The sequence below is a fragment of a genome, unplaced genomic scaffold (assembly GCF_019419815.1).
Source record: "Pyrus x bretschneideri cultivar Hongxiangsu unplaced genomic scaffold, Pyrus_bretschneideri_v1 Contig44, whole genome shotgun sequence".
In the NCBI taxonomy this organism is placed as follows: Eukaryota; Viridiplantae; Streptophyta; class Magnoliopsida; order Rosales; family Rosaceae; genus Pyrus; species Pyrus x bretschneideri.
The window spans coordinates 2,451,711-2,478,516 of NW_025999768.1; the positions used below are offsets into that span (position 1 = coordinate 2,451,711).

The following is a 26,806-nucleotide window of genomic DNA, read 5'->3' on the forward strand; positions in this document are numbered from 1 at the left end:
CCTTTATTTTATCTTTATCATTAAAACTCAAAGTTTTTAAGCCATTTTCATTAGTTTTCCTCTTATTTTTTTTTATTCTTGTTAAATTTTCGTCTTGCCCATACCACAACACAAAACTATCATCTTGATGTTCTACAAAATGTATTTTTGGTGAAAATTTTCTTCTAATCCATGTCAAAAAAAATTTGAAAATAAGGATACAAATATAAAAGGTATTTGAATCTAAATAAAGTAACGCACTAAGAAAAATAAATTCAATGGGAAAAGAAAAAGAAATTCAATGGAAAAAGAAAAAGAAAAAGGTGGGGGGGGGGGGGGGAAATGTTACGATCGATACTTAGTTCCCGATCCTCCATGACGGGAGTTGCTATAGTACTAGCGATTGTACCGAATTACAATCGCTATAAAACTAGCAATTATACTCAAGTAAAGTCGCTACATTCGTACCGATCCCCCTCTTTTCAATTTTTTTCTTTTTATTTATTTTATTTTATTTTATTTATCTTACCATAACTACAAATTATCATATTCATGTTCTTCAAAATATATTATCCCATGCTAAATCTATTATAATTAATATTTAAACACTTGAAATTAATGATTTAAAACCTCAATTTAAAGATACTCTCATATTTTCAACTTGAAAAAATCAATAAAAAAATAGTTTCGGGACCTAATAAACGTTATCACGTCCAAAGGTTTTCCAATATTTTCTTTAACTCCGACGCAAATATTTCCTAAAGCTAAAAATTTCAAATTTTCACAAAAACTATGATTTACAACCCATAGTTCTCTAATCGATGTTGAGAACTTTTACAATATTCGCTATAAACTTATAAGCCAAAGTTATAGTCATTTTACTCGCACCACATGTCTCCTAAAATTAATTTAGCACATTCCTAAGATTTTGGACACCTACAAATCTCTTTGGGAGACCCCACTATTAGTTTTTTTTTTTTCCTTTCTATTTTTCAACTTCAAAAAATTAACGAGAAATAGTTTCGGGGCTTAATAAAGGATAAAATCACATCAAGTGAACATTTTCGTTAATTCCCACATAAAATATTTGCTAGAGCTAAAGGTTATGGTTTAATAATTAGTAATTATGATTTACTAATTAATTTTATGTAGTTAATAAGTGTTAGGTTTAGTGATTTTTCAATATTTATCGGAATATAAATATTTTTAGATTAAAACATCTATAAAATTAACACGCCCCTAAACACTTGAACTTAGGGTGTTATTATTCACATGCCCCTAAACACTAAACCTCATGGGCCTTGATTGCTTCTACTGCAGCTTGAACTTTTTAGTGGGCATGTGTTTGGACTTAGGCGTGAGTTTGGACTACGTCTAAACCATTAATTTTATTTATTTAAATTTTTATTTTTTGGGAGTTTTAACGAAAAGTTTGCGGTACTGTTCACTTTAACGAAAAATCACATTTTTACACTAAAAAATCAATCATGGTACTATTCACTTTACCCTTTATTTTGTCTTTATCATTAAAACTCAAAGTTTTTAAGCCATTTTCATTAGTTTTCCTCTTATTTTTTTTTTATTTTTGTTAAATTTTCGTCTTGCCCATACCACAACACAAAACTATCATCTTGATGTTTTACAAAATGTATTTTTGGTGAAAATTTTCTTCTAATCCACGTCAAAAAAAATTTGAAAATAAGGATACAAATATAAAAGGTATTTGAATCTAAATAAAGTAACGCACTAAGAAAAACAAATTCAATGGGAAAAGAAAAAGAAATTCAATGGAAAAAGAAAAAGAAAAAGGTGGGGGGAAAATTGTTATGATCGATACTTTGTTCCCGATCCTCCATGAAGGGAGTTGCTATAGTACTAGCGATTGTATTGAATTACAATCACTATAAAACTAGCAATTGTACTCAAGTAAAGTCGCTACATTCGTACCGATCCCCCTCTTTTCAATTTTTTTCTTTTTATTTATTTTATTTTATTTTATTTATCTTACCATAACTACAAATTATCATATTCATGTTCTTCAAAATATATTATCCCATGCTAAATCTATTATAATTAATATTTAAACACTTGAAATTAATGATTTAAAACCTAAATTTAAAGATACTCTCATATTTTCAACTTGAAAAAATCAATAAAAAAAATAGTTTCGGGACCTAATAAACGTTATCACGTCCAAAGGTCTTCCAATATTTTCTTTAACTCCGACGCAAATATTTCCTAAAGCTAAAAATTTCAAATTTTCACAAAAACTGTGATTTACAACCCATAGTTCTCTAATCGATGTTGAGAACTTTTACAATATCCGTTATAAACTTATAAGCCAAAGTTATAGTCATTTTACTCGCACCACATGTCTCCTAAAATTAATTTAGCACATTCCCAAGATTTTGGACACCTACAAATCTCTTTGGGAGACCCCACTATTAGTTTTTTTTTTTCCTTTCTATTTTTCAACTTCAAAAACTTAACGAGAAATAGTTTCGGGGCTTAATAAAGGATAAAATCACATCAAGTGAACATTTTCGTTAATTCCCACATAAAATATTTGCTAGAGCTAAAGGTTATGGTTTAATAATTAGTAATTATGATTTACTAATTAATTTTATGTAGTTAATAAGTGTTAGGTTTAGTGATTTTTCAATATTTATCGGAATATAAATATTTTTAGATTAAAACATCTATAAAATTAACACGCCCCTAAACACTTGAACTTAGGGTGTTATTATTCACATGCCCCTAAACACTAAACCTCATGGGCCTTGATTGCTTCTACTGCAGCTTGAACTTTTTAGTGGGCATGTGTTTGGACTTAGGCGTGAGTTTGGACTACATCTAAACCATTAATTTTATTTATTTAAAATTTTATTTTTTGGGAGTTTTAACGAAAAGTTCGCGGTACTGTTCACTTTAACGAAAAATCACATTTTTACACTAAAAAATCAATCATGGTACTATTCACTTTACCATTTATTTTGTCTTTATCATTAAAACTCAAAGTTTTTAAGCCATTTTCATTAGTTTTCCTCTTATTTTTTTTTTATTTTTGTTAAATTTTCGTCTTGCCCATACCACAACACAAAACTATCATCTTGATGTTCTACAAAATGTATTTTTGGTGAAAATTTTCTTCTAATCCATGTCAAAAAAAATTTGAAAATAAGGATACAAATATAAAAGGTATTTGAATCTAAATAAAGTAACGCACTAAGAAAAATAAATTCAATGGGAAAAGAAAAAGAAATTCAATGGAAAAAGAAAAAGAAAAAGGTGGGGGGAAAAATGTTACGATCGATATTTGTTCCCGATCCTCCATGAAGGGAGTTGCTATACTACTAGCGATTGTACCGAATTACAATCGCTATAAAACTAGCAATTGTGCTCAATTAAAGTCGCTAGATTCTTACCGATCCCCCTCTTTTCAATTTTTTTCTTTTTATTTATTTTATTTCATTTTATTTATCTTACCATAACTACAAATTATCATATTCATGTTATTCAAAATATATTATCCCATGCTAAATCTATTATAATTAATATTTAAACACTTGAAATTAATGATTTAAAACCTAAATTTAAAGATACTCTCATATTTTCAACTTGAAAAAATCAATAAAAAAAATAGTTTCGGGACCTAATAAACGTTATCACGTCCAAAGGTCTTCCAATATTTTCTTTAACTCCGACGCAAATATTTCCTAAAGCTAAAAATTTCAAATTTTCACAAAAACTGTGATTTACAACCCATAGTTCTCTAATCGATGTTGAGAACTTTTACAATATCCGTTATAAACTTATAAGCCAAAGTTATAGTCATTTTACTCGCACCACATGTTTCCTAAAATTAATTTAGCACATTCCCAAGATTTTGGACACCTACAAATCTCTTTGGGAGACCCCACTCTTAGTTTTTTTTTTTCCTTTCTATTTTTCAACTTCAAAAAATTAACGAGAAATAGTTTCGGGGCTTAATAAAGGATAAAATCACATCAAGTGAACATTTTCGTTAATTCCCACATAAAATATTTGCTAGAGCTAAAGGTTATGGTTTAATAATTAGTAATTATGATTTACTAATTAATTTTATGTAGTTAATAAGTGTTAGATTTAGTGATTTTTCAATATTTATCGGAATATAAATATTTTTAGCTTAAAACATCTATAAAATTAACACGCCCCTAAACACTTGAACTTAGGGTGTTATTATTCACATGCCCCTAAACACTAAACCTCATGGGCCTTGATTGCTTCTACTGCAGCTTGAACTTTTTAGTGGGCATGTGTTTGGACTTAGGCGTGAGTTTGGACTACGTCTAAACCATTAATTTTATTTATTTAAATTTTTATTTTTTGGGAGTTTTAACGAAAAGTTCGCGGTACTGTTCACTTTAACGAAAAATCACATTTTTACACTAAAAAATCAATCATGGTACTATTCACTTTACCCTTTATTTTGTCTTTATCATTAAAACTCAAAGTTTTTAAGCCATTTTCATTAGTTTTCCTCTTATTTTTTTTTATTTTTGTTAAATTTTCGTCTTGCCCATACCACAACACAAAACTATCATCTTGATGTTCTACAAAATGTATTTTTGGTGAAAATTTCTTCTAATCCATGTCAAAAAAAATTTGAAAATAAGGATACAAATATAAAAGGTATTTGAATCTAAATAAAGTAACGCACTAAGAAAAATAAATTCAATGGGAAAAGAAAAAGAAATTCAATGGAAAAAGAAAAAGAAAAAGGTGGGGGGGGGGGGAAAAATGTTACGATCGATACTTTTTTCCCGATCCTCCCTGAAGAGAGTTGCTATAATACTAGCGATTGTACTGAATTACAATCGCTATAAAACTAGCAATTGTGCTCAAGTAAAGTCGCTACATTCGTACCGATCCCCCTCTTTTCAATTTTTTTCTTTTTATTTATTTTATTTTATTTATCTTACCATAACTACAAATTATCATATTCATGTTCTTCAAAATATATTATCCCATGCTAAATCTATTATAATTAATATTTAAACACTTGAAATTAATGATTTAAAACCTAAATTTAAAGATACTCTCATATTTTCAACTTGAAAAAATCAATAAAAAAAATAGTTTCGGGACCTAATAAACGTTATCACGTCCAAAGGTCTTCCAATATTTTCTTTAACTCCGACGCAAATATTTCCTAAAGCTAAACATTTCAAATTTTCACAAAAACTGTGATTTACAACCCATAGTTCTCTAATCGATGTTGAGAACTTTTACAATATCCGTTATAAACTTATAAGCAAAAGTTATAGTTATTTTACTCGCACCACATGTTTCCTAAAATTAATTTAGCACATTCCCAAGATTTTGGACACCTACAAATCTCTTTGGGAGACCCCACTGTTAGTTTTTTTTTTTTCCTTTCTATTTTTCAACTTCAAAAAATTAATGAGAAATAGTTTCTGGGCTTAATAAAGGATAAAATCACATCAAGTGAACATTTTCGTTAATTCCCGCATAAAATATTTGCTAGAGCTAAAGGTTATGGTTTAATAATTTACTAATTAATTTTATGTAGTTAATAAGTGTCAGGTTTAGTGATTTTTCAATATTTATCGGAATCTAAATATATTTAGATTAAAACATCTATAAAATTAACACGCCCCTAAACACTTGAACTCAGGGTGTTACTATTCATGTGCCCTTAAACACTAAACCTCATGGGCCTTCACTGCTTCTAATGTGGCTTGAACTTTCTAGTGGGCATACGTTTGGACTTAGACGTGATTAGATGAGCTAGCCATTTTTCAAGAAGTTAAAAGAGAAGGGTTGGATGGAGTAAAATCTTGACGGGCTGGAGACGATTTAATCTTCAAAGTGTGCATGATAGAGGTGATCGATCACCTCTATTAAAGGAGAGGCGACACAATCACCAATTCAGAATTGAAGAGACACCACTCTTCAAAGCTGGATTTTCCGGCGTAAAGATCGCCGACTCTTCAGACGCAATCCCGGCTTTTCAGATAAAGCGTTCAACTTTGTCAAAAGATTTCTGACAAAGCTGAAGACGCGTGGAGGCCGAGAAAGTAGCTACACACTTTTGCCGACAAGCGTGGGTGACAAAGCCGAAATCCCGGCTTTTCAGAAAACGCGTGCCACTTTGTCAAAAGCTCTCTGACAAAGCTGAAGACGCGTGGAGGTAATTTTCGCATCCGCACTGCCACTTGCCATTACAATTCCTATATACATCAATATTCATGGCAAGGCATACGCCCAAAAACGCATGACTTTCCTTCTCGGCCGAGAATATAAATGCAACCAACCCTCTCAACATGCTTTCTTCTTCCCTTGAGACCACAAATTCAACCATTGATGTATCCCCCAAAGAAGATACGAGATGCCTGGAGTACAGATGAGGCAAGAGGAAACGGTGGATCGAAGCATGTGGAGACAAGTGCAACAAATATATGTGCTGATTCATTCGCTGCTTCTTCAAAAGCAAAAGTGTCTCATATCATCAAGGGCGAAAGCAAAGGTATCTCATATCATGATCTTTCCCTGTCTTTTCCTTTGCCTTTGCTATTACTCGCATGGCAAAGTAAAAAAAACAATCAGCCGGCACTTGGAGTCAGTCTTTTGATCTACCCTCTTCAATACGAATTCGAAAGATTGAACAAAGAAACAGGTCATCACCTCCACCTCGTGCTTGCCTGCCATGTGTCAGAATCCTCGAGCCCTGTTCAAGATTAGCCTGTGAAAAAGCTCACAATCAAGCCTCAAACAACCTTACCTGAATTGGATGGCGTAGGGGCAATAGGTGCCTGCAAAGGTGTTTCCACCCTTTCCGTGCGTTGGGTGTGTTCCTCTTCCTCAAATTGCAATCTTTCATCTTCCTTGTGATTTGATTTTGATGGTTGAGGGTCCGTTCCAACCTCCTTGCCACTTCTTAACGTGATAGCATTGACAGTTTCAAATCCTTCATTCGGATTTGCAATGGTTGAAATAGGGAGTTTGCCTTGGTCTTGAAATTGTCCTACGAACTCCGCTATCTGCCCAATTTGCTTTTCCAAGTTGTCCAACCTTTTGTCTTGATTTTGCATTGCTTTGTTTTGATCTTCTTGCCCCTGGGACAAATTGGTGAGTAACTCACTAACCGTATCATTATACAAAGACTTACTTGAATTTGTTTGGGCAGGTTGTGGTGGCTGCATAGGTGTTGTATAGAACTCCTCATATGGTTGCCAATATTCTCCTTGTTGAGCCTCCTCGACTTGGTTTTGTGAGCCCTGCACCAAAGAAATTAATTCATTAAGAGCTTGATTATAATCTATTGACAAACTTGAGTTTGGTTGGGCATATTGTATATGAGGTTGTGGTGGATGCATAGACGTTGAATAGAACTCCTCATAGGGCTGCCAATATCCTTCTTGTTGAATATGTTGAGGTTCCCACCACATAGAGTTTGAATGATCACTCCAATCTGAATTGTAAGTATTGGAAAACACGTCATTCCTTGATTGATTATGATCAAATGTACCAACTCTTTGCATTTGGGACCTTTCCCTAAGCTGTGACAAAAGAGAAGCACTATCAAGTGCCATGTCTTGCTTCTAAAATCAAAAAAATAAAACTAAAAATATATACACACAAACGAAAATAAAACAATCCAAGAGATTAGCAAAGTTGCTAATCCCCGACAACGGCGCCAAAATTTGATGCGAGAATTATACGCACACAAATTAAACCCTCTTTTTGACAATTGTAGTAAGTATGTAAGTAGGGATTGTTCTGGACCGGGGATTAGAAGGGATTGTTAATCACTTGGATTTGACTCAAAAACGTAAAAACAAGTTTAAAACTCTATACTAGACTCAAAGAATGCAAAACTCAAAATAAGATAGATTAAGACTAAGACTTAAACAAAATATGGGGGGGATTGATGTTTGGACGAGATTAAACTAAAATGGATAGATTGCAAAGAAAACAAATTGTAAATACGAATTTGACGGAAATGAATGGATGGGAAGCTAGCTAAGGGGTTCATCTCCACACATGTTACACTTGCATATAAAACGATTTCTAATTGCTTTTCAATAAACCATGAATTCTCAACACCCCGGGTTAATTAGGTCCGCTTAAATTAACCGTCAAGTTTTCCTTAAGTTAATGAATTGGATGATTGCATACGACAACCCAAAGCATTCCCCACAAGTTCCCTACATGAATTGCATAATAGAGATACAAGCAAGAATCATTAAGTTCTTTAAAAACTATAAGTGTTGACGAGGCATTCGTTACTATGATTGCATGAAACTTATGCCAAGAATTTATTTAACGCGATTGTTTATAAGCAACCTCCACTACTTGTGAATATAAGTTCATAACTATTAGGTGAAACTCACCTATATTCTAGCGTCATATTCATGCATGAAAATTAAGCGTGCACTCTCAATAAACATACATAAATAGGTTATCAATCAAACAGTTAAACAAATTGAATTCACAACTTAAGAAACGTAATTAGAAGTAATCAAATCATATTGCAAGCATAAACATATATTTCGAATCCCCCCTAGCTAAGGGGGGGTTTAGTTCCTCATACGTACAAAACAAAGAGAATTGAAATTAAACATTGTAATCGAGGAAAAGAAACACCTAAACATTCCAACAACTCAAACTTGAATTGTATGAACGTTTAGGCACACTTCTCCTCCTCTTTGTTGCGGCACAAGGTCTAAGGATAGATTTTGGATTGGTGTTTGTATGGAGGGATGGTTGGATAGTGTTTTGGAGGGTTGGGGAGTGATGGAAATGGAAGAGGAGAGGTGTTTGGATTATAAGGGAAGCACGGCACAAGAGATGTGATTGTTGTTGTGTATGAAAATGAGGTGTTGAAGGTGGGGAGTGAATGAATTGTATGAATGCATTACATGGTTTTATAGGGAGAAAAAGGGGTGAATGTGCATGTGGCTGATTTAAAGAATGGGAGAGAGTGGAAAAACAGCTAGGTTGTTGGTGGAAAGCTGGAAATGGGATGGGATGCCACGGCACAAAGGGATTTGGCTGCTGGAATGGGTTGTTTTGCATGGCTCAATGAATGGGATTTGTTGTTGGTGTGTTATGCATGGCATGGTTGGGATTGTGGTGCAATGATAATATAAAAGGTATTTGAATCTAAATAAAGTTGTCACATCCCGACCCGGGCCCCCACCACAACCCGGGCTCGACTCCACCACCGTAGCAAGATATTGTCCACTTTGGGCCCCAACCACGCCCTCACGGTTTTGTTTTTGGGAACTCACACGAGAACTTCCTGATGGGTCACCCATCTAACCCCCTTCTCGCTTAACTTTGGAGTTCCGATAGAACCCAAAGCCAGTGAGCTCCCAAAAGGCCTTATGCTAGGTAGGGATGGGAATATACATTTAAGGATCACTCCCCTGGGCGATGTGGGATGTCACAAAAGTAACGCACTAAGAAGAAGAAATTCAATGGAAAAAGAAAAAGAAAAAGGCGGGGGGAAAAATGTTACGATCGATACTTTGATCCCGATCCTCCTTGAAGGGAGTTGCTATCGTGCTAGCAATTGCACTCAGTTACCATCGCTAGCACTTGAAATTTCATGTTCTTCAAAATATATTATCCCATGCTAAATCTATTATAATTAATATTTAAACACTTGAAATTAATGATTTAAAACCTAAATTTAAAGATACTCTCATATTTTCAACTTGAAAAAATCAATAAAAAAATAGTTTCAGGACCTAATAAACGGTATCACGTCCAAAGGTCTTCCAATATTTTCTTTAACTCCGACGCAAATATTTCCTAAAGCTAAAAATTTCAAATTTTCACAAAAACTGTGATTTACAACCCATAGTTCTCTAATCGATGTTGAGAACTTTTACAATATTCGTTATAAACTTATAAGCCAAAGTTATAGTTATTTTACTCGCACCGTATGTTTCTTAAAATTAATTTAGCACATTCCCAATATTTTGGACACCTACATATCTCTTTGCGAGACCCCACAGTTAGTTTTTTTTTTCTTTTTCCTTTCTATTTTTCAACTTCAAAAAATTAACGAGAAATAGTTTCGAGGCTTAATAAAGGATAAAATCACATCAAGTGAACATTTTCGTTAATTCCCGCATAAAATATTTGCTAGAGCTAAAGGTTATGGTTTAGTAATTAGTAATTATGATTTACTAATTAATTTTATGTAGTTAATAAGTGTCAGGTTTGATGATTTTTCAATATTTATCAGATTCTAAATATTTTTAGATTAAAACGTCTATAAAATTAAGTTTAGATAGTGTACATAATTTTTTTTTTTAAATTATTTAAAAAAAAGTCTAAATTAATTTTTTAATAATTTTGAACTAAAATTTAACCTATTTGGAGCAGGAAAATTATTTCTGAATCAAAACTTAAATTGAAGTTTTAATTCAAGAATTAGAGTGTCGTCGATAAATGAGCAAAAATCGAACAAAAAATTTGAGGAAAAAAGAAGCAAAAATTAATAAAAAACCTCACAGTGTAAGTCACACCCTATCACCTCCGCTAGGGCTTATACAAGGTTTACAAAAAAATACCCAAACCTTCTTTTTCCCTCTCTCTCTCCCTCCCCCTCTCTCTCCCCCACTCCATTGCCAAACTGCAAAACCTCGCAGGCCCATGTCCCGCCTTTTGAACATTCTCTCCTAGGGTTTCGACTTTCTGCACCAGTCGCTCGGAGTACCAAAGTACCAATCGACAAACCAACCATGGTGCTACCGAAGCAGCTGCTCGCCACCATCGAATCAGCCCTGCTGGGCCCGTCGCCGCCGAGCCCGTCTCAGAGAGTGGAGCTCATGCACGCCATTCGCAGCTCTCTATCCTCCTTCCAGTCCCTCCTCTCCTATCCGGTACGCTTCCGCCATCTCTGTTCCATTTGATTTCTCTGAGCACAACGTTGGAAAAGAAAAGTTAACTGAACTACAGAGCTTTTTGAAATTCTGTAATGGGAGATTTTTGAATTGAAGTTATACGTTGAGAGTTTGGAGTTTGGAATTGTTGCTTAGAGTTTATTTCGTTTTCGAGTACTGTTATCTTAATGGTTTCCTGGATTTTACTGTAATTGCTGAATTGTATTGACTACATTTTGTAGCCTCCGAAACCCTCGGACCGGGCACAAGTTCAGTCAAAAGAAGTTAGGCTTCCTGATGGACCGCCAATTTCGCTTGATGACCAAGATGTTCAGATTGTATGTATACTGCTTCTTCCTTTTTGAATGGATAGAGTTTGAGCTACATTTTGCATGTTATCTCAATTTGATTTGAGTTTTGATGTTATGTTGGAATTGGATCGTAGGCTTTGAAGTTGAGTGACGACCTCCATCTCAATGAGATAGACTGCGTCCGTTTGCTTATCTCTGCTAATCAGGAGGTAGATTTATGCTGTCTTTTGTTCATAATGATAGTCCATTGTCCTACAGTTTACATGTTGGAAGTATTACATGATTGTCTGGTTGTTTAATTGTATTTTTTATTCCTAGTGGGGCATAATGGGAAGAGAACCACTGGAAATTTTGCGCCTTGCAGCGGGGCTCTGGTACACTGAAAGAAGAGATCTATTAACTGCCCTCTATACACTATTTAGGGTATTCACTCTTTTATCCCTACTTATCATCCTAAAACCTTTTACTTATTGTTTGGGTCATTACTTAAATGTGATTTCATACTACTGCTTTTGCAGGCTGTTGTGCTTGATCAGGGGCTTGAAGCTGATCTCGTGTCTGACATTCAGGAATACTTGGAAAATCTTATCAATAATGGGCTAAGACAAAGATTGATATCTCTTATAAAGGTTTGGAAGCATCTCTCAGCTTTTTTCTTATGTGTCACTGTGGTCGTGTGCTCTTTTGGTATAAATTTCACAATGATTGGCATTGTTTGATATAGTTTTGAGCATAGTTTTTGTGGGTTTGATTATAGGAACTTAATCGAGAAGAACCAGCTGGCCTGGGTGGTCCTCACTCTGAGCACTATGTTCTAGATTCTAGAGGTGCTCTTGTGGGACGGCATGCTGTGGTATCTAGGGAGAGGCTCATACTTGGACATTGCCTTGTCCTTTCTATTATGGTTGTGCGGACGAGTAAGCAACACATCTTATGGGTTTTTTTTACCACAGTGCTGTTTTTGCGCATACTGAATACTACAGTCTACTGTTAGATGCATGCAAAGAACTTACTGTTATTTCTTGTGAGTTTGACCTTATTTTGGTCGGAGTATTACCTTATTTTGAAACTGTAGTCATTTTTTATTAGCGTTGCCTCTGTAATTAAACACTTACTGAGGAAATGGTCAATATGGATCTTTTTGGTGAATTAAAAGTGCTGGAATCTCTTAACATGATTCATAGTAACATCTTTATTGGATATGTTGATTGCAGGTTCAAAGGATATAAAGGATATGTTTTTCGTTTTAAAAGACAGTGCTGCTGAACTTAGTGACACTAACAACACCATGAAACGTCAGGCATGTCCTTCTCTTCATGCTGAGTGATTTAGTTTTACTTCTTGTCTGTTTGTAAGGTTGGGCTTGAAATTTACTGGACAGTTGATGCTAGTTGCCTTTATCACAAGCACAAATTTTATGCATGCATCTATTTATTATTTAATGCATCTTCTTGTGCATTTGTGTCTACATATCATGCTGCTGCCTCATCACACTATTTATACATTTATGTTTTTGCAGATTACATTTAGTCTTCTTTTTTCTCTGGTGATCGCTTTCGTATCAGATGCTCTGAATGCAGTACCTGATAGAGCATCTGTTCTGTCCCGTGATGCTTCTTTTCGACATGAATTTCATGAAATAGTAAGACACAAAGCTTGGTTGGTTTTTCTTCGCAGTGTTTATGACTTTCCGAGTAGGATTTGGAAATTGATGGTCCTTCTGTTTCAGGTAACGGCTGCTGGAAATGATCCAAACGTTCAGGGTTTTACCAATAGCGCAAGGCTTGCTTGGGCTGTACACTTGATGTTAATACAAGATGCTATTACTGCAAGGGATACTATTTCAAGTGCTTCATCAAGTGATATGAGTTACCTGCAGTCGTGCTTGGAAGCCATTTTTTCAAACAATGTTTTCCAGTTTATGATAGATCAAGTTCTACGAACTGCAGCATATCAGGTTGGTTTGTGATTTCTTCCGTTGGTTGCTGTCAAAAGTGTTTGATCTTAAATATCCAATTGTCTTGGTCACTAAACTTTCCTAAATTTTCTTTTATTGGAATCCTTTGTAATTTGTGCAGAATGATGATGAGGATATGATTTATATGTACAATGCTTATCTTCACAAACTGATCACTTGTTTCTTATCTCACCCACTCGCCAGAGACAAGGTCAGTTGAATTTTTTTTAATGGTATATAGCTTGGAAATTCAGTTTTGATGTATAAAATATTAAACTCTGATAAGCATAGCAAATAATGCAGTTGAGAGATTAACTTGGCCTATATGTCTCTCATTTATTCTTAAAAGTGAATTAGTTTGCAACTTCAGTGCTATCCAATTTCTTATAACTGACCAAGCTTGTGGATGAGATGTGGATTATCAAAATCTGTATATGCATTGGGCATTGGTATGAGAATGAGCTAGTCTGATTTGCTAGTTGCTACTACCTTAGAAAATATGGATTCAGGATTCTTGATTGCATGAATGAGACGTGTATTTCTGCATGGGAGGTGAATAATGAACACTTTGTTCGTGCACTTGGTGCAGCAAAGATTTGATTACAAAATATGAACTCCAGTTCACTACTTATGTAGCACACTGCTAGTGGGTAACGCTGATCGGAACATTCTGCACTCAGGCAGTTTGAATTTATTCCCTCCCTCTCTTTCTCGTCATAATATATTCCAAGTCTCTCTCTCTCTCGCTCCCCCCACCCCCATGTATGTTTGTAATGTAGTTCACCCCTTTGTTTGTAAGATTGTAAGTTTTTTCTTACAACTTTGTAAGTATCCTTACAGGTAAAAGAATCAAAGGAGAGGGCTATGAGCATGCTTAGTCCATACCGCATGGCTGGATCACATGATTTTGCACATGATAGTAACTTAACTTCTCAACAAGTCTCTGAAACTGGCCCGTTATCCTTCATCTCTCTTTTGGAGTTTGTGAGCGAAATTTATCAGGTTAATTTGAACCGGAACACTTTTCAAAGTCATGTCAGTTTGATAGAGATTTCATTTGTCCTTGGATAAATCTGTGTTTCAATTTTTTTTTTCTTAATAAGAAAGAGCAATTTTATTGTTGAAGGAAGAATTATTATTACTCAGCTTAAGCCATTAAATTACTTGTTAGTTAAGCATGTTAACCCCGTCTTGATATGTGACATTCTTTTTCCATTTTGAGGACCTTATCAATTTTAAACCATTCTTTTTTTTTATTTTTTTTACAAAAAGATAAAAAAAAAAAAAATCAAATGACATTGACTTGATTTTCTTGTCTTATTATGTAATACAAGAAGTACAGTAGTATAATTTCCTTAAGATTCATGTGCTACAGGTTTTATTCAAATAAATTTAAGTAATGTTTCTTGCTGTCTTGTTTATCATGTATCTTTCCGTTGTATTCTGTATGCTTTTGTTTATGTGACTTGGAGCTCATATTTGCTTTCTTTGCGATTATTTTTCCCCAGAAGGAACCAGAGCTGTTGTCTGGCAATGATGTCTTGTGGACATTTGTGAATTTTGCTGGAGAGGATCATACAAATTTTCAGACGCTTGTGGCTTTCTTGAATATGCTGAGTACCTTGGTATGAAGAACATTTTCCAGTTGGTTTAGAATTTTGATATCTGAAGCATGCGTTGCTAGTATGCAATTTCCTATGGTCTGATTCTCGTGTTCTTGGTTTCCCTTCAGGCTTCTAGTCAAGAGGGCGCTTCAAAGGTTTTTGAGTTACTGCAGGGTAAAGTGTTCCGCTCCGTTGGGTGGAGCACTTTGTTTGACTGCTTATCAATTTATGATGAAAAATTTAAACAATCTCTTCAAACTGCGGGTGCCTTGCTACCGGAATTCCCAGAGGGGGATGCAAAAGCACTTGTTGCTTATTTGAATGTCCTTCAAAAGGTTTTTATGCGCTTTTCATTTTTCAATTTATTCACCCAATTGATTTCTTTTGTTCTTATTTACCGGTGGTGTAACGTAGTCATCTCTTTGCGTCATGGGCGCTGCCATTTGACATTCATAATACCATTTGATGTTCATAATATAGTCAACTCTTTGCTGATGAGCAACTTTATGTCCCTCCCTCTCTTTGGTCTACTTAAAGTAATTTTTTATTTTATATTATCTTATTTCCTTTCCCTATAACCTATTTAAATTAGTCTTTCAACACTTTACAAATTATTAAACTAGAGTGCTTATTAGAACAAAAAAGAAGTGAAGTTGATGATTCATTATATAATCCATTGTGCAGACACTAAAAGACAGTCTCATTATGGTTGTGTTGACAGGAATAACCTTGTGTTTCTTTGGATTGTGCTGCAGGTTGTGGAAAACGGAAATCCCCTTGAAAGAAACAATTGGTTTCCTGATATTGAGCCTTTATTCAAGCTACTTGGTTATGAAAATGTGCCTCCTTATGTGAAGGTTGATCACTATATTTAATGCTGCTTCATTGAACAATCCTAGTATAACTTTTGTTGTTTCTTGAGTGATGGTTGGAAGCTTCAAGTGAATTTCTTGTTGTTGATAAAGTATGTTGCTAACTTTGCAGGGTGCTTTACGTAATGCAATCACAACTTTTGTTCATGTCTCCCCGAGCCTAAAAGATACAGTTTGGAGTTATCTTGAGCAGTATGATCTACCTGTGGTTGTTGGGTCTCATGTTGGGAAGAGTGCACAGCCCATGGCAGCACAGGTTGGTTTAGGATGGTATCTGTATTTTATTCTAGTGGGGAATAATTAGGTGTCGAATAAGTAATACACACCGCTCTTTATAATTATTTTCTTAACCCTGTTTGGTCAATCTATGAAGTCTTTTCTTCTCATTAATGCATAGACAAGTTATGGGTCTTGAGATGGTCTGACGCAAGTTAGGATTATTTGTTTTTAAGGACATTAAAGGGTTACTTTCTCATGGTTTGGTAAACATGGGATACATCCTTTTAGTAGTTGTTTGGGTATAGTGGTTAGTATGGGGAAAATTGGGTCCAACATATATTTTATATGTTAAAACTATCATGTCTTTTACAGGTATATGATATGCAATTTGAGTTGAATGAAGTAGAAGCAAGGAGAGAACAATATCCTTCAACAATATCTTTCCTTAAGCTGCTAAATGCTCTTATTTCTGAAGAAAGAGATCTAAGCGATAGAGGGCGTAGGTTGGTTTATGATTTATTTAACATTTAATTTTGACACACTTTCTCTGGAATGCTCACATTAGTGACGAGAGGTTTTTCTTGTTTGGTAGATTCATTGGCATTTTTAGGTTCATCTACGATCATGTTTTTAGGCCGTTCCCTCAAAGAGCCTATGCAGATCCTTGTGAGAAATGGCAGTTGGTTGTTGCTTGTCTTCAGCATTTTCATATGTGAGTTAATCCTACCTTCCATGTTAGAAGCATTTCAGGGTTTTATTTCATCTTATCTGCATGATTACTTGCCACCACCTCCACTGTTTCCTGTATTTTCTCAGTTTTTTGTTGCCTGAACCAGATCTATCTGATTGGTATAATTCTTAACTTCATGTGGTTTAGTCTTAGATTTTGACTATTGAGAAATTTGGATCTTTATGTGATTTACCATGCAGGATATTGAGTCTGTATGACATCAATGAGGAGGACATTGATGGTGTCCCTGATCGTTCTCAGCTTTCAACAGTAACACAACCATCTCCACTCCAGATGCAGCTACCCATATTAGAGTTGCTAAAAGTTGGTTCTTCTCCATTCTGTTTAATCGTGATATTCATGTAATTCAAATCCAGCATATGGACGTTAAATGCTAATAATTGTGGTGCGTTTATCTAGAACCTCCAAGGTGTTTAGTGCTCCTGCCTCCACCTTTCTGGAGTTGTTATTGCGTCTACTTAGTTTGCCTGAGTCTGCATGAAATATCTTAGTTGTATCTTTATGATATTAAAGCAAGCCTGTTAATAATGGTAGTATTCATTCTTCGTAATTAATTCCTTCTTTTATTTTTACTTGGTGTGGTGTTCAATCAGTCATATGTACATACATCTGTTCCTTCTATTAGCGTGATTGAAATTGTCACTTTAATTAGTATGATTTTGGTTATTCCTTGTATTAGTACTATTGTTGTGATGGTTTATAAAGAAACCATAGGGATTTTGCTTGTATATGACTATGCCATCTGGGTTGCAAAAGGATTTGCTGTTGATGTTGATCTAATGTACAAAGACACTATCAGGTTCATTCTTACTCTAACGACAATTTTTTTTTAACAGGACTTCATGAGTGGCAAAACTGTCTTCCGGAACATTATGGGCATTCTTTTGCCTGGTGTCAATGCCATCATAACTGAACGGACAAATGAAGTGTATGGGCAACTTTTAGAGAAAGCTGTGCAACTCTCTTTGGAAATTATAATCCTTGTCTTGGAGAAGGATTTGCTTCTTTCTGATTTTTGGCGTCCTCTTTACCAGGTTTTTTTTTTTTTTTACCCATTGTATTGGCTTATTTTTAAATAAACTTTGGCAGACATTTTCTTCCTTTGGTTTCTGTTAATTTTCATGGTTGTGTGCAATACATGCATAATTCTTTCAAGGATTTCGTTCTCATTATTATTGTCTTTTTTTTTTTCTTGCAGCCTCTGGATGTTATACTCTCTCAAGATCATAATCAAATTTTAGCCTTATTGGAATATGTCAGATATGATTTTCAACCTCAAATTCAGCAGTGCTCTATCAAAATCATGAGTATATTAAGGTAACTCCTCTCTTCCATTCTGTGTTTTGGTTCATCATCTTTGATCTGATCTGATGGGGTCTGATATGGCCCAGAGCTTTAAGCTTTGAACCTTTTTCGAACTTTGCACACGCATGCACATATATCATATTTTTGTGAGAAAATATCTTCACAAAAATATCTAATAAGCATCTCATGGAAGCACAAATGACATCTTTGTATCAATATTTTGGGACACAGTTCTCGCATGGTTGGGCTAGTACAGTTACTGCTAAAATCCAATGCTGCAAGCAGTTTGATTGAGGATTATGCAGCCTGCCTAGAATTACGGTCAGAAGCATGTCAGATCATAGAGAACACAACTGAGGATCCAGGTGTACTGATATTGCAGGTTAGCACTGCTGTTTCCATTATTTCTTCCTGTCCAGTAACTATTATTATTCTACAACGTCCATAATTCTCATTTACATTTTTACAGCTTCTAGTGGACAATATCAGTAGGCCAGCTCCCAATATCGCCCATTTACTACTCAAGTTTGATCTTGACAGACCTATTGAACGGACTGTTTTACAGCCAAAATTTCATTACAGGTTTAGTTGCTTTAAAGATGCCCTAATGGTTTCAGATATATGCAATCCAATTACTCTCCAGTGAATTGTGCTCTATAATGTTATTTGCAGTTGCTTGAAGGTTATTCTTGAAATCTTGGAGAAGCTTTCAAAGCCTGATGTGAATGTGTTGCTTCATGAATTCGGTTTCAAGGTTAGATCAAACAATCTCTACCTCTGCAGGGATCTCTTTCCTTCTCTCTGTTCTCTTTTCGGATCCTGCATTAGTGGCTTGTTCGAATTTTTCTCATGAGAATTTCTTGACTGTTTTCTTTGCAGCTCCTTTATGAGTTGTGCCTAGATCCTCTAACAGGTGGTCCTACTATGGATCTGTTGAGTAGTAAAAAGTATCAGTTTTTCATAAGGGTAACATTTGAAGCTCTTGAATAATACTTTAAAAAGTTGATGATAGTTGTCTTATTCTAATTTTTGTTTTCAGTCTTCTTTTTACATGCATCTAAAATTCATTTACGTTTATCACAACAGCACCTGGATACGATTGGGGTTGCTCCACTTCCTAAACGAAATAACAACCAGGCGCTTCGCATCAGTTCCCTTCATCAGGTTTCTTCTGTAATTATTTGGATGTGGTGATTTGTCTATCACTTTTGCATCTCAGTGAAGTTTCCAAAATGCTGAACTGATAGTTTAGTGAATGACACACAGGGATTACTTTTTTTGTAGATTGCCTACTTAATTTTTTGTGGATAAAAAAAGTATTGGTAGAAGCAAGAATGGGTATGTAAAGGATGAGGCTGTTCTACTACTTAGCACATACAGATGACTATCCTAAGATGCCATAATTGCTTTCAATACTACTATTTTTTTTCCTTTCATTTGTAGAATAATGAAAAACCCGTAGTAGTTACTGAAATATTGAAATAATTTTGTACAGTACGTTGCCTTTTTTATTTATTTATTTATTTTTAACATAGATATTTTCCTGTCATGATGGATGATACCTTAGTGAGATGTCATAATCTATCTACGTTAGTTGTCTTCCAAATTAATTTGTTCATCACATTCATTCTGCATCCTAGTGCATCAACAGCTTTGAGTCAAGGCTGCCCTTCTTGAGTCTTGAAGCTTAGTCATGACTCATACATCGTTATAAGAAAATATATTGACATCCATAGGTGGTGTATTTTTTCAGTTCATTAATATCTATATGTGATGCTTGCTTTCCATTCCCTAAATTATATATGATTCTTATTGTTTGCATATCTAATACCTCTTGTCGCTTCTACCTTATTGTTCACAGAGAGCTTGGTTGTTGAGACTATTAGCCATTGAATTGCATGTTGGTGATGTCAATATCCCTACTCACCGGGAGACATGCCTTAGCATCCTTGCGCATCTTTTTGGGCAGGAAAATGTTGAAATTGGAATTGATTCTCATTCATTTTCCCTTGAAGATGGCATGGAAAATGCTGTAGCCCTCACCGTTAGTAAGAGTAAGGTATTGATAATTGCTTAGTTGTGCATGCGTGATTTAATCTCATGCCATTATCAAAGACTTAATCTTTGAATGGTCTTCATACTATAAACAATAAGGATTGAGGATGTTCGTGATGAGTCTTTAATACTTTATAACTTTGGTTTTTAATATTTTAATTTTCCTGGAATTTCTTTGTCCAATTCAATTATAGCTGTCAGATTAAACTTAGTTTCTCTTCCCTGGTTCCTCAGATAATTAATTAATTTCTGGGATCTTATTCAGGTGTTGGAGTTGCTTGAAGTAGTCCAATTTAGATCCCCAGATACCATGATGAAGCTTTCTCCGGTTGTTTCTAATACAAAATATGAACTGTTGGTAATATTCTGTTCTATAATTGATTGTATATTTGAGCATATTTGTAAGTTAATTTGCTAGTGATAGTTTGGTCCTCATATCTTATTTTGTTCGCTTGTGCTGCATTTGATCAAATATGTTTCTTAGGTGGATGACATACTTAGTAATCCTACAACTTCTGGGAAGGGAGGTGTCCATTATTACTCTGAGCGTGGTGATCGATTGATAGATCTTGCTTCATTCCGTGACAAACTTTGGCAGGTTGCTTAATTAAGTTCCAGAAAGTGGATTTATACAATGAGTGCTAGGAGTGCAATTTTTTTGTTCCATGAATTAAAAACAGTTAACCCAGTTGCTGATTTATATTGTTCCTTTGGTCAGAAATTCAATTCTGTTTATCCTCAGTTGAGTACCATTGGCAGTGACCTAGAGCTGAACGATGTAAAAGAAACAATTCAACAGTTGTTGAGATGGGGTTGGAAGCACAATAAGAACCTTGAGGAGCAAGCAGCCCAACTTCATATGTTAACTGGCTGGTCGCATGTTGTTGAGGTCTGTTCTTTTCTTTCATAGTTCAAAAAATTGAGAAGTCTTCCATTAGGTTTTAACCTTAAAGTACTAATTTTGTCATAATTACATTGACCAACATTTGTCATTTTCTTCTCTGAATAGATATCTGCATCCAGAAGAATATCATCACTTGGAAATCGCTCTGAAGTTCTATATCAGTATGTCCATTATTATAGTCTTCTATTTCATCATTTTCTACATTCTCTTTACTTATTGTCTCGTCATTGACAGGGTTCTTGATGCTGCTCTGACTGCTTCTGCTTCTCCAGACTGTTCATTGAAGATGGCATTTATGCTGTGCCAGGTATGAATGATTTATTTTTCTGGTCTTACAATTTTGCGCTGCAGTTGAAAGTTATTGGTCTTTGTCTCTAACTAAAAAAATGGAAAGTTCCTTAGGTTGCTCTGACATGCATGGCAAAGTTAAGAGATGAAAGATTTTTATTCCCTGGTGGTCTTAGTTCTGATAGTTTGGCATGCCTTGATATTATCATGGCAAAACAATTACCAAATGGAGCTTGTCATTCAATCCTGTTTAAGCTTACGCTGGCAATTCTAAGACAAGAATCATCAGAAGCCTTAAGGAGACGGTATGTTCCTGGTCAGGATATTGGTTTTCTGCTCCATCCTTGTTTAAACTCTTTCACTCAGCATCTGACCTTCATTAATCATTATTTTCAGGCTATATGCTTTGCTTCTTAGCTATTTTCAGTATTGTCAACATATGCTTGATCCAGATGTCCCGTCAACCGTTCTCCAATTCTTGCTGCTTGAGCAAGATGGTGATGATATGGATCTCCAGAAGGTGTGTAGTTTCTATGATTACAAGGCAAAGTCTTATTTTGCACTAAATTTCATCTGGTGGAAAGGATAGCTTTAACAATGGTGATACTACATATTTTATTTTCTCAGATCAACCGAGAACAGGCAGAACTTGCTCGTGCCAATTTCTCTATATTAAGGAAAGAAGCTCAGTCTATTTTGGATTTGGTAAGTGTTTTTTCTTGGCGGATTGTTTGGTATCTAATAGAATATCTAGCCTGATAAATTTAGGATGCATGACCAAATATATTAATTGGAAGGAGTTGGATCTGATATATAATTTAAAAAAGAAGAATTCTGTAAAAGATATTTTGCTTCTAGAAAGGTTCTGCAGTATCTAAATGATAGGTGAAGATAGTTCATGCATATCTGCTACATCTATTTGAGCAACTGATTATTTAACTGCACCATAGTTTTGAGTGCATGCGCTTCACACAGACATGCAGGCACTATTAAATTGATGCTGATTTTGCAAATACCATTTTTCCTATCCTTTTATCTTTGACATATTTTTCTCTTTAACCATGAATGTTCAGGTAGTAAAGGATGCTACTCAAGGCAGTGAACTTGGAAAGCAAATGGCACTTTATGTTTTGGATGCATTGATTTGTGTAGATCATGAAAGATATTTCTTAAGCCAACTTCAAAGCAGGGGTTTCTTGAGATCTTGCTTAACGAGCATCAGCAATTTATCTCATCAGGTTGTTGTTTAGTCAATCATAAAGTTCAATATTAGGGTTGATTTGATTGTATTTTATTTGGCAGGTTTAAATCAGCTAATTGAAAGATCTCCTGTTTTCAAATTTGTTAGAATATTTTTCCTTTGTTCGTAATGTTTTTATGGGAAGACGCTGTTCATGAACTTACTATACCATTCTACTGATCTGACCTTATTTTTTAATTAAGCATAAATTTTTGGGCAATCCCACTTTGGAGATACTGTTACCATGAGCACCATTACGAGTCTTACCCAACACAGTCTTACCCAACACATTGACACTTGATAAAATAAATAAACTTAAAATGTGATAGGAAAGAAACTTTGCCAGTATGAAATCCTTTTAGGAAGTGACATATTTGTCCATCCCGATCTTCTTTTACTCGCCGATCTTTAGTGTATATATGAGTTTGTTTTGATTTGAATCTTGGTGTAATTATTGTTTTTTCTTCTATGATGTCAATGTTCGGGTCTTTCATACTATCTCTTTTTAAGTATTTTTGCTGGGCACTTCCATGTTGCCAGTTTTTACTTTTTAACTTTGCATTATGATCTCACTTAATTTGCTAAAACTTTGCGCTAGGATGGTGGACATTCTCTAGAAACATTGCAGCGAGCATACACTCTTGAGGCTGAACTTGCTTTACTACTGAGAATAAGTCACAAGTACGGGAAATCTGGAGCTCAGGTTCTCTTTTCCATGGGTGCTTTGGAGCATATTGCTTCATGCAAGGCAGTCAACTTTCTCGTAAGTGCTGCTTGTATGCTTCATTTATATAAGAAACACAAACTGCCTGTGTGCTTACTCAAACAATTTATTTCATCTCATTGCTCAATTCCATATTAATGCAGGGAAGCTTGAGATGGGTTGACACAAAACATCAAAGAGATGTTCCAGTGGATGTCAAGAAGCAAAGGATGATTATAACTCCTATTCTGAGATTAGTGTTTTCTCTGTTGTCGTTGGTTGATACTTCTGAATTTTTTGAGGTTAGCCTTCCTGTCATTCATTGATTTTTCTGTTCTTAGTAAGAAGCTTTTGAAAATTTCTGGTTCTGTTGTCCAAAAATCGTGGTTTTATCATGGTAGGCTTCATCTACTAGAGATAATTTTACCTGCTAAAGTACCTTGCAATTGTGATGGAAATTGTCACTATTAGGTTGTTATTTTTTCAGGGTCCTTTTTAATGCATTTCAGAAAATGTCGTTTATGTTTGGATTTATATAACAGGTGAAGAATAAAATTGTTCGTGAAGTAATAGATTTTGTCAAAGGGCATAGATCACTTTTTGATCATGTTCTTCGGGAAGACATTTCTGAAGCTGATGAATTGGTGATGGAACAGATAAATCTGGTTGTTGGTATCCTTAGCAAGGTAAGAATTCTTCTATAGTCTATTTTCGATTGCATGGAATACATTCAACAATCTGGGTCAACTTTAAGCATGCCTTGAGCCTCCAATGATATGCCTCAATATATGGTCTTTGAACAGTTGAGTCTTGAAACATGACTGAGAAGGATTGGATCATCCATTTTTTTGGGGTATCCAACTGGATCCCTAAATTCATTTTGCCATTTTCGACATATATCGTAGTATAAGCTGCAATGCTGTTTTTTAATTTCCTGTATACTTTTTCGTTAATATTGTTCTACAAGCTGTCATTTTCTACATGTATATTCAATAGATGCAATGCACTTCAACTTTTCCCCCTTTGTAGGTTTGGCCCTACGAAGAGCGTGATGAATGTGGCTTTGTTCAAGGGCTTTTTGGTTTGATGCATGCTCTTTTCTCTCGTGATTGGGAGTCTCTCAGTACTACTCGATCAATTCAACGTGTTGAGGTTTGGACAGTTTCTTTTTATGCCTGGCCTAAAATTGACATATCAACTGTTCAATCTTGTAACTTAGTTTTTGATATTTCTGTTTAACTTAGTTTTTGATATTTCTGTTTTCTTTTCCCCCTTGTTTGATGGCGAATGAGCAGAACCAGAGGAAGACAGAGCTTAACTCGTTTCAATTATGCTTCAGCCTAAGCTCTTATCTATATTTTCTGGTCACAAAGAAATCCCTTAGACTGCAGGTACATTTTTCAATTATGCTTCAGCCTAATCTCTTATCTATATTTTCTGATATATCTGCTGATTCTTCCACTAACGAATTTACTTTACTACAGATCTCAGACGTTCCCCTAGATTACAATGCTGCTGTGGGACTTCAACTTCCCACATTGAGTTTGCTGGGTTCTTTTCTCACTTCTGTCACAACTGCTCTTGAAAGAGCCGCCGAGGAAAAGTCCTTACTACTCAATAAGGTAAAATTGGATTGAAACAACATTTTCCCTTGCGTTGCTTCATAAATTTTTTCATACTGATTTGATATTTCCTTTTGTACATAATATGCAGATTCGAGACATAAATGAATTATCGAGACAGGAGGTGGATGAAGTCATTAATATATTTGCCCAGCAAGTTTTTGTTTCGCCATCAGACAATATCCAGAAAAGGTAATTGAGTTTCACCATTATGCTCAATTAAGAAGTAAAGTGGTCTTTGTTCAATTGATTTGCTCAAGACTGCATTTCCATGATTCCATCAGCATCAGTTCGTTGAAATATTCCCGGTTCATGGAGCATATAATTGTCTTCTGGATTCTTTTGTTTTATAGGAGGTATATCGCGATGGTGGAAATGTGCCAGGTTGTTGGTATAAGGGATCAGTTAATAACTATTGTACTTCCGCTCGTGGAACACGTGCTGAACATTTTCCTGATCCATTTCCAGGATAGGTATGGACCTTTTTGATCGTTTCTTTTCTTTTGAAGGGTTGGTTGTCGTAGTTTGTTGAGGCTCATAAGAGATCGTATCAGTTACATAACCCTGTATATTACCAGTGGATCGTGGCTATTTGGTTTTGTTTATCCAAGATGTTGGTATTGACTTTCTTTTCTTAACAGCTCATTGTTATCCGATGCCAAGGGATCATTGAAGACAATCATGTACGGTGCCAAGTCTGAACCGGCACAAGACATATTGTCCGTGTGTGGAAATCTAATTCCCACTTTAGAACGACTTGAGTTACTAAGCGAGGTACGCCATACTTTTATACTGCAGTTGCTAGCCTGATCATTCTCGGTTGCTAAATGTAAAATTTTCTTTTTATTCTTCTTTCTTCTCTTCTCAGGATAAAGTAGGCCACAATCTGAAGGTGTTTCGGAGATTAGCGACTTCACTCAAGGAAATGGCGATTCAACGGTTAGGCTCTTGAGAATGTCCGAACCAGCTATTGGTCCAACTCGATAAATTTCACATTAATGTATCCGGTCTTGTATTCTAATGGCATAGTGTTGTTGTACGTTAGGATTGTGTGATATCAGAGATTTTCTGTAAAATGCAAAGTTATACAACTTTTTGTCCATCGAAATCTCCGATTCTGTATAATGCTGGAGTTCGGCAAAAATGAACTGTTGATAAAGTTGCGATGAAATTATCGGTTAGATTAAGGTGATTGAATTCTGATACGAGCTGTATCGGGTAAACAACGAGATCGAATTTGGAGACATGGTTCTGGTTGAACTACTCCGAAGGCCATTGCCTAAGGTACATGGATCTCAAAAATATTCCGGTGCAAGCAACGGGGAGTGTGATTGGTTTTACCAGTTCCTTGCAGGCATCTCTATTGCAGCAGCAGTTTTGATCGATAATTATGGGGTTCTTAACAGAAAGGAAAATATGTGCTCCAACGTGGCCCGTCGGACGTAGCCTTGGCCAACCTTGATAGGAGAAATGTCGGAACAAAATGTTGCTCGAAACAGTGAAAATTGAATTAGAGTATCGCTCGAACTTGTATCCGAAATTTCGGGTTTCGTTCGGTACCTGCCATGTCTTGGTCCGAGCTCCGTTGGTGGTTTCCTTGGAGGTAGACCTGAACAAAGTTCCCACTCCGCCCTAATCTTCCAATGCTGCTTTCATACACAATAAACATGCCATTCAGTACTACGGTCTGGTGATATTTTTCTTCATTTGGAAGTAAGAGGTCTTAGGTTCGAATCTCGTGGATGGCGAATTCGATATCAAATTTGGTTGCCCATTGTGTGGGTTAGCCGAACTCCGCCTCTTCTTAGTGTAAAAATATCGATGTACTAAAAAAAAAAAGGATAAACATTGAGCTTTCCATGTAAGTAATCAACTGATAGTGAATTTCACACAACTGTTTTCTCATGCACTCATCTTTTTCAGTCCCTTGATTCTCTGATTCAATCCAAGGGACGGAAAAACAGGGAGGAGCGAAGAAAGAGGAGTCTGAAAGTCAATACTCTCGAGGAAACAAGATTAAAGAAATTTTTACCTGATTCTGTGACCGGACCTGACGCACATTTAACACTGAAGATGATTAGTGGATATGTGG

The 26,806-nt window shown here is 35.3% G+C and overlaps 1 protein-coding gene across 1 annotated transcript; it reads left to right on the forward strand.

Moving 5' to 3' along the window:
- Window positions 1–10,656: 10,656 nt before the first annotated feature.
- Window positions 10,657–25,901, forward strand: LOC103953955 (nuclear pore complex protein NUP205). Its single transcript, XM_009365765.3, has 45 exons — window positions 10,657–10,883; window positions 11,126–11,221; window positions 11,329–11,403; window positions 11,513–11,617; window positions 11,713–11,823; window positions 11,952–12,111; window positions 12,409–12,494; window positions 12,714–12,836; window positions 12,924–13,151; window positions 13,273–13,362; window positions 13,992–14,153; window positions 14,660–14,776; window positions 14,884–15,090; window positions 15,511–15,612; window positions 15,740–15,883; window positions 16,219–16,349; window positions 16,439–16,558; window positions 16,777–16,900; window positions 17,434–17,631; window positions 17,796–17,914; window positions 18,134–18,284; window positions 18,372–18,484; window positions 18,575–18,656; window positions 18,782–18,868; window positions 18,989–19,066; window positions 19,764–19,961; window positions 20,223–20,315; window positions 20,442–20,555; window positions 20,676–20,846; window positions 20,967–21,022; window positions 21,096–21,168; window positions 21,264–21,454; window positions 21,546–21,669; window positions 21,777–21,854; window positions 22,223–22,387; window positions 22,988–23,152; window positions 23,257–23,394; window positions 23,635–23,778; window positions 24,122–24,244; window positions 24,388–24,483; window positions 24,577–24,714; window positions 24,806–24,906; window positions 25,068–25,187; window positions 25,356–25,488; window positions 25,583–25,901. The coding sequence occupies exons 1-45, from the start codon at window positions 10,743–10,745 to the stop codon at window positions 25,664–25,666; spliced, it is 5,655 nt and encodes a 1,884-aa protein (XP_009364040.2). The 5' UTR covers window positions 10,657–10,742; the 3' UTR covers window positions 25,667–25,901.
- Window positions 25,902–26,806: the final 905 nt, after the last annotated feature.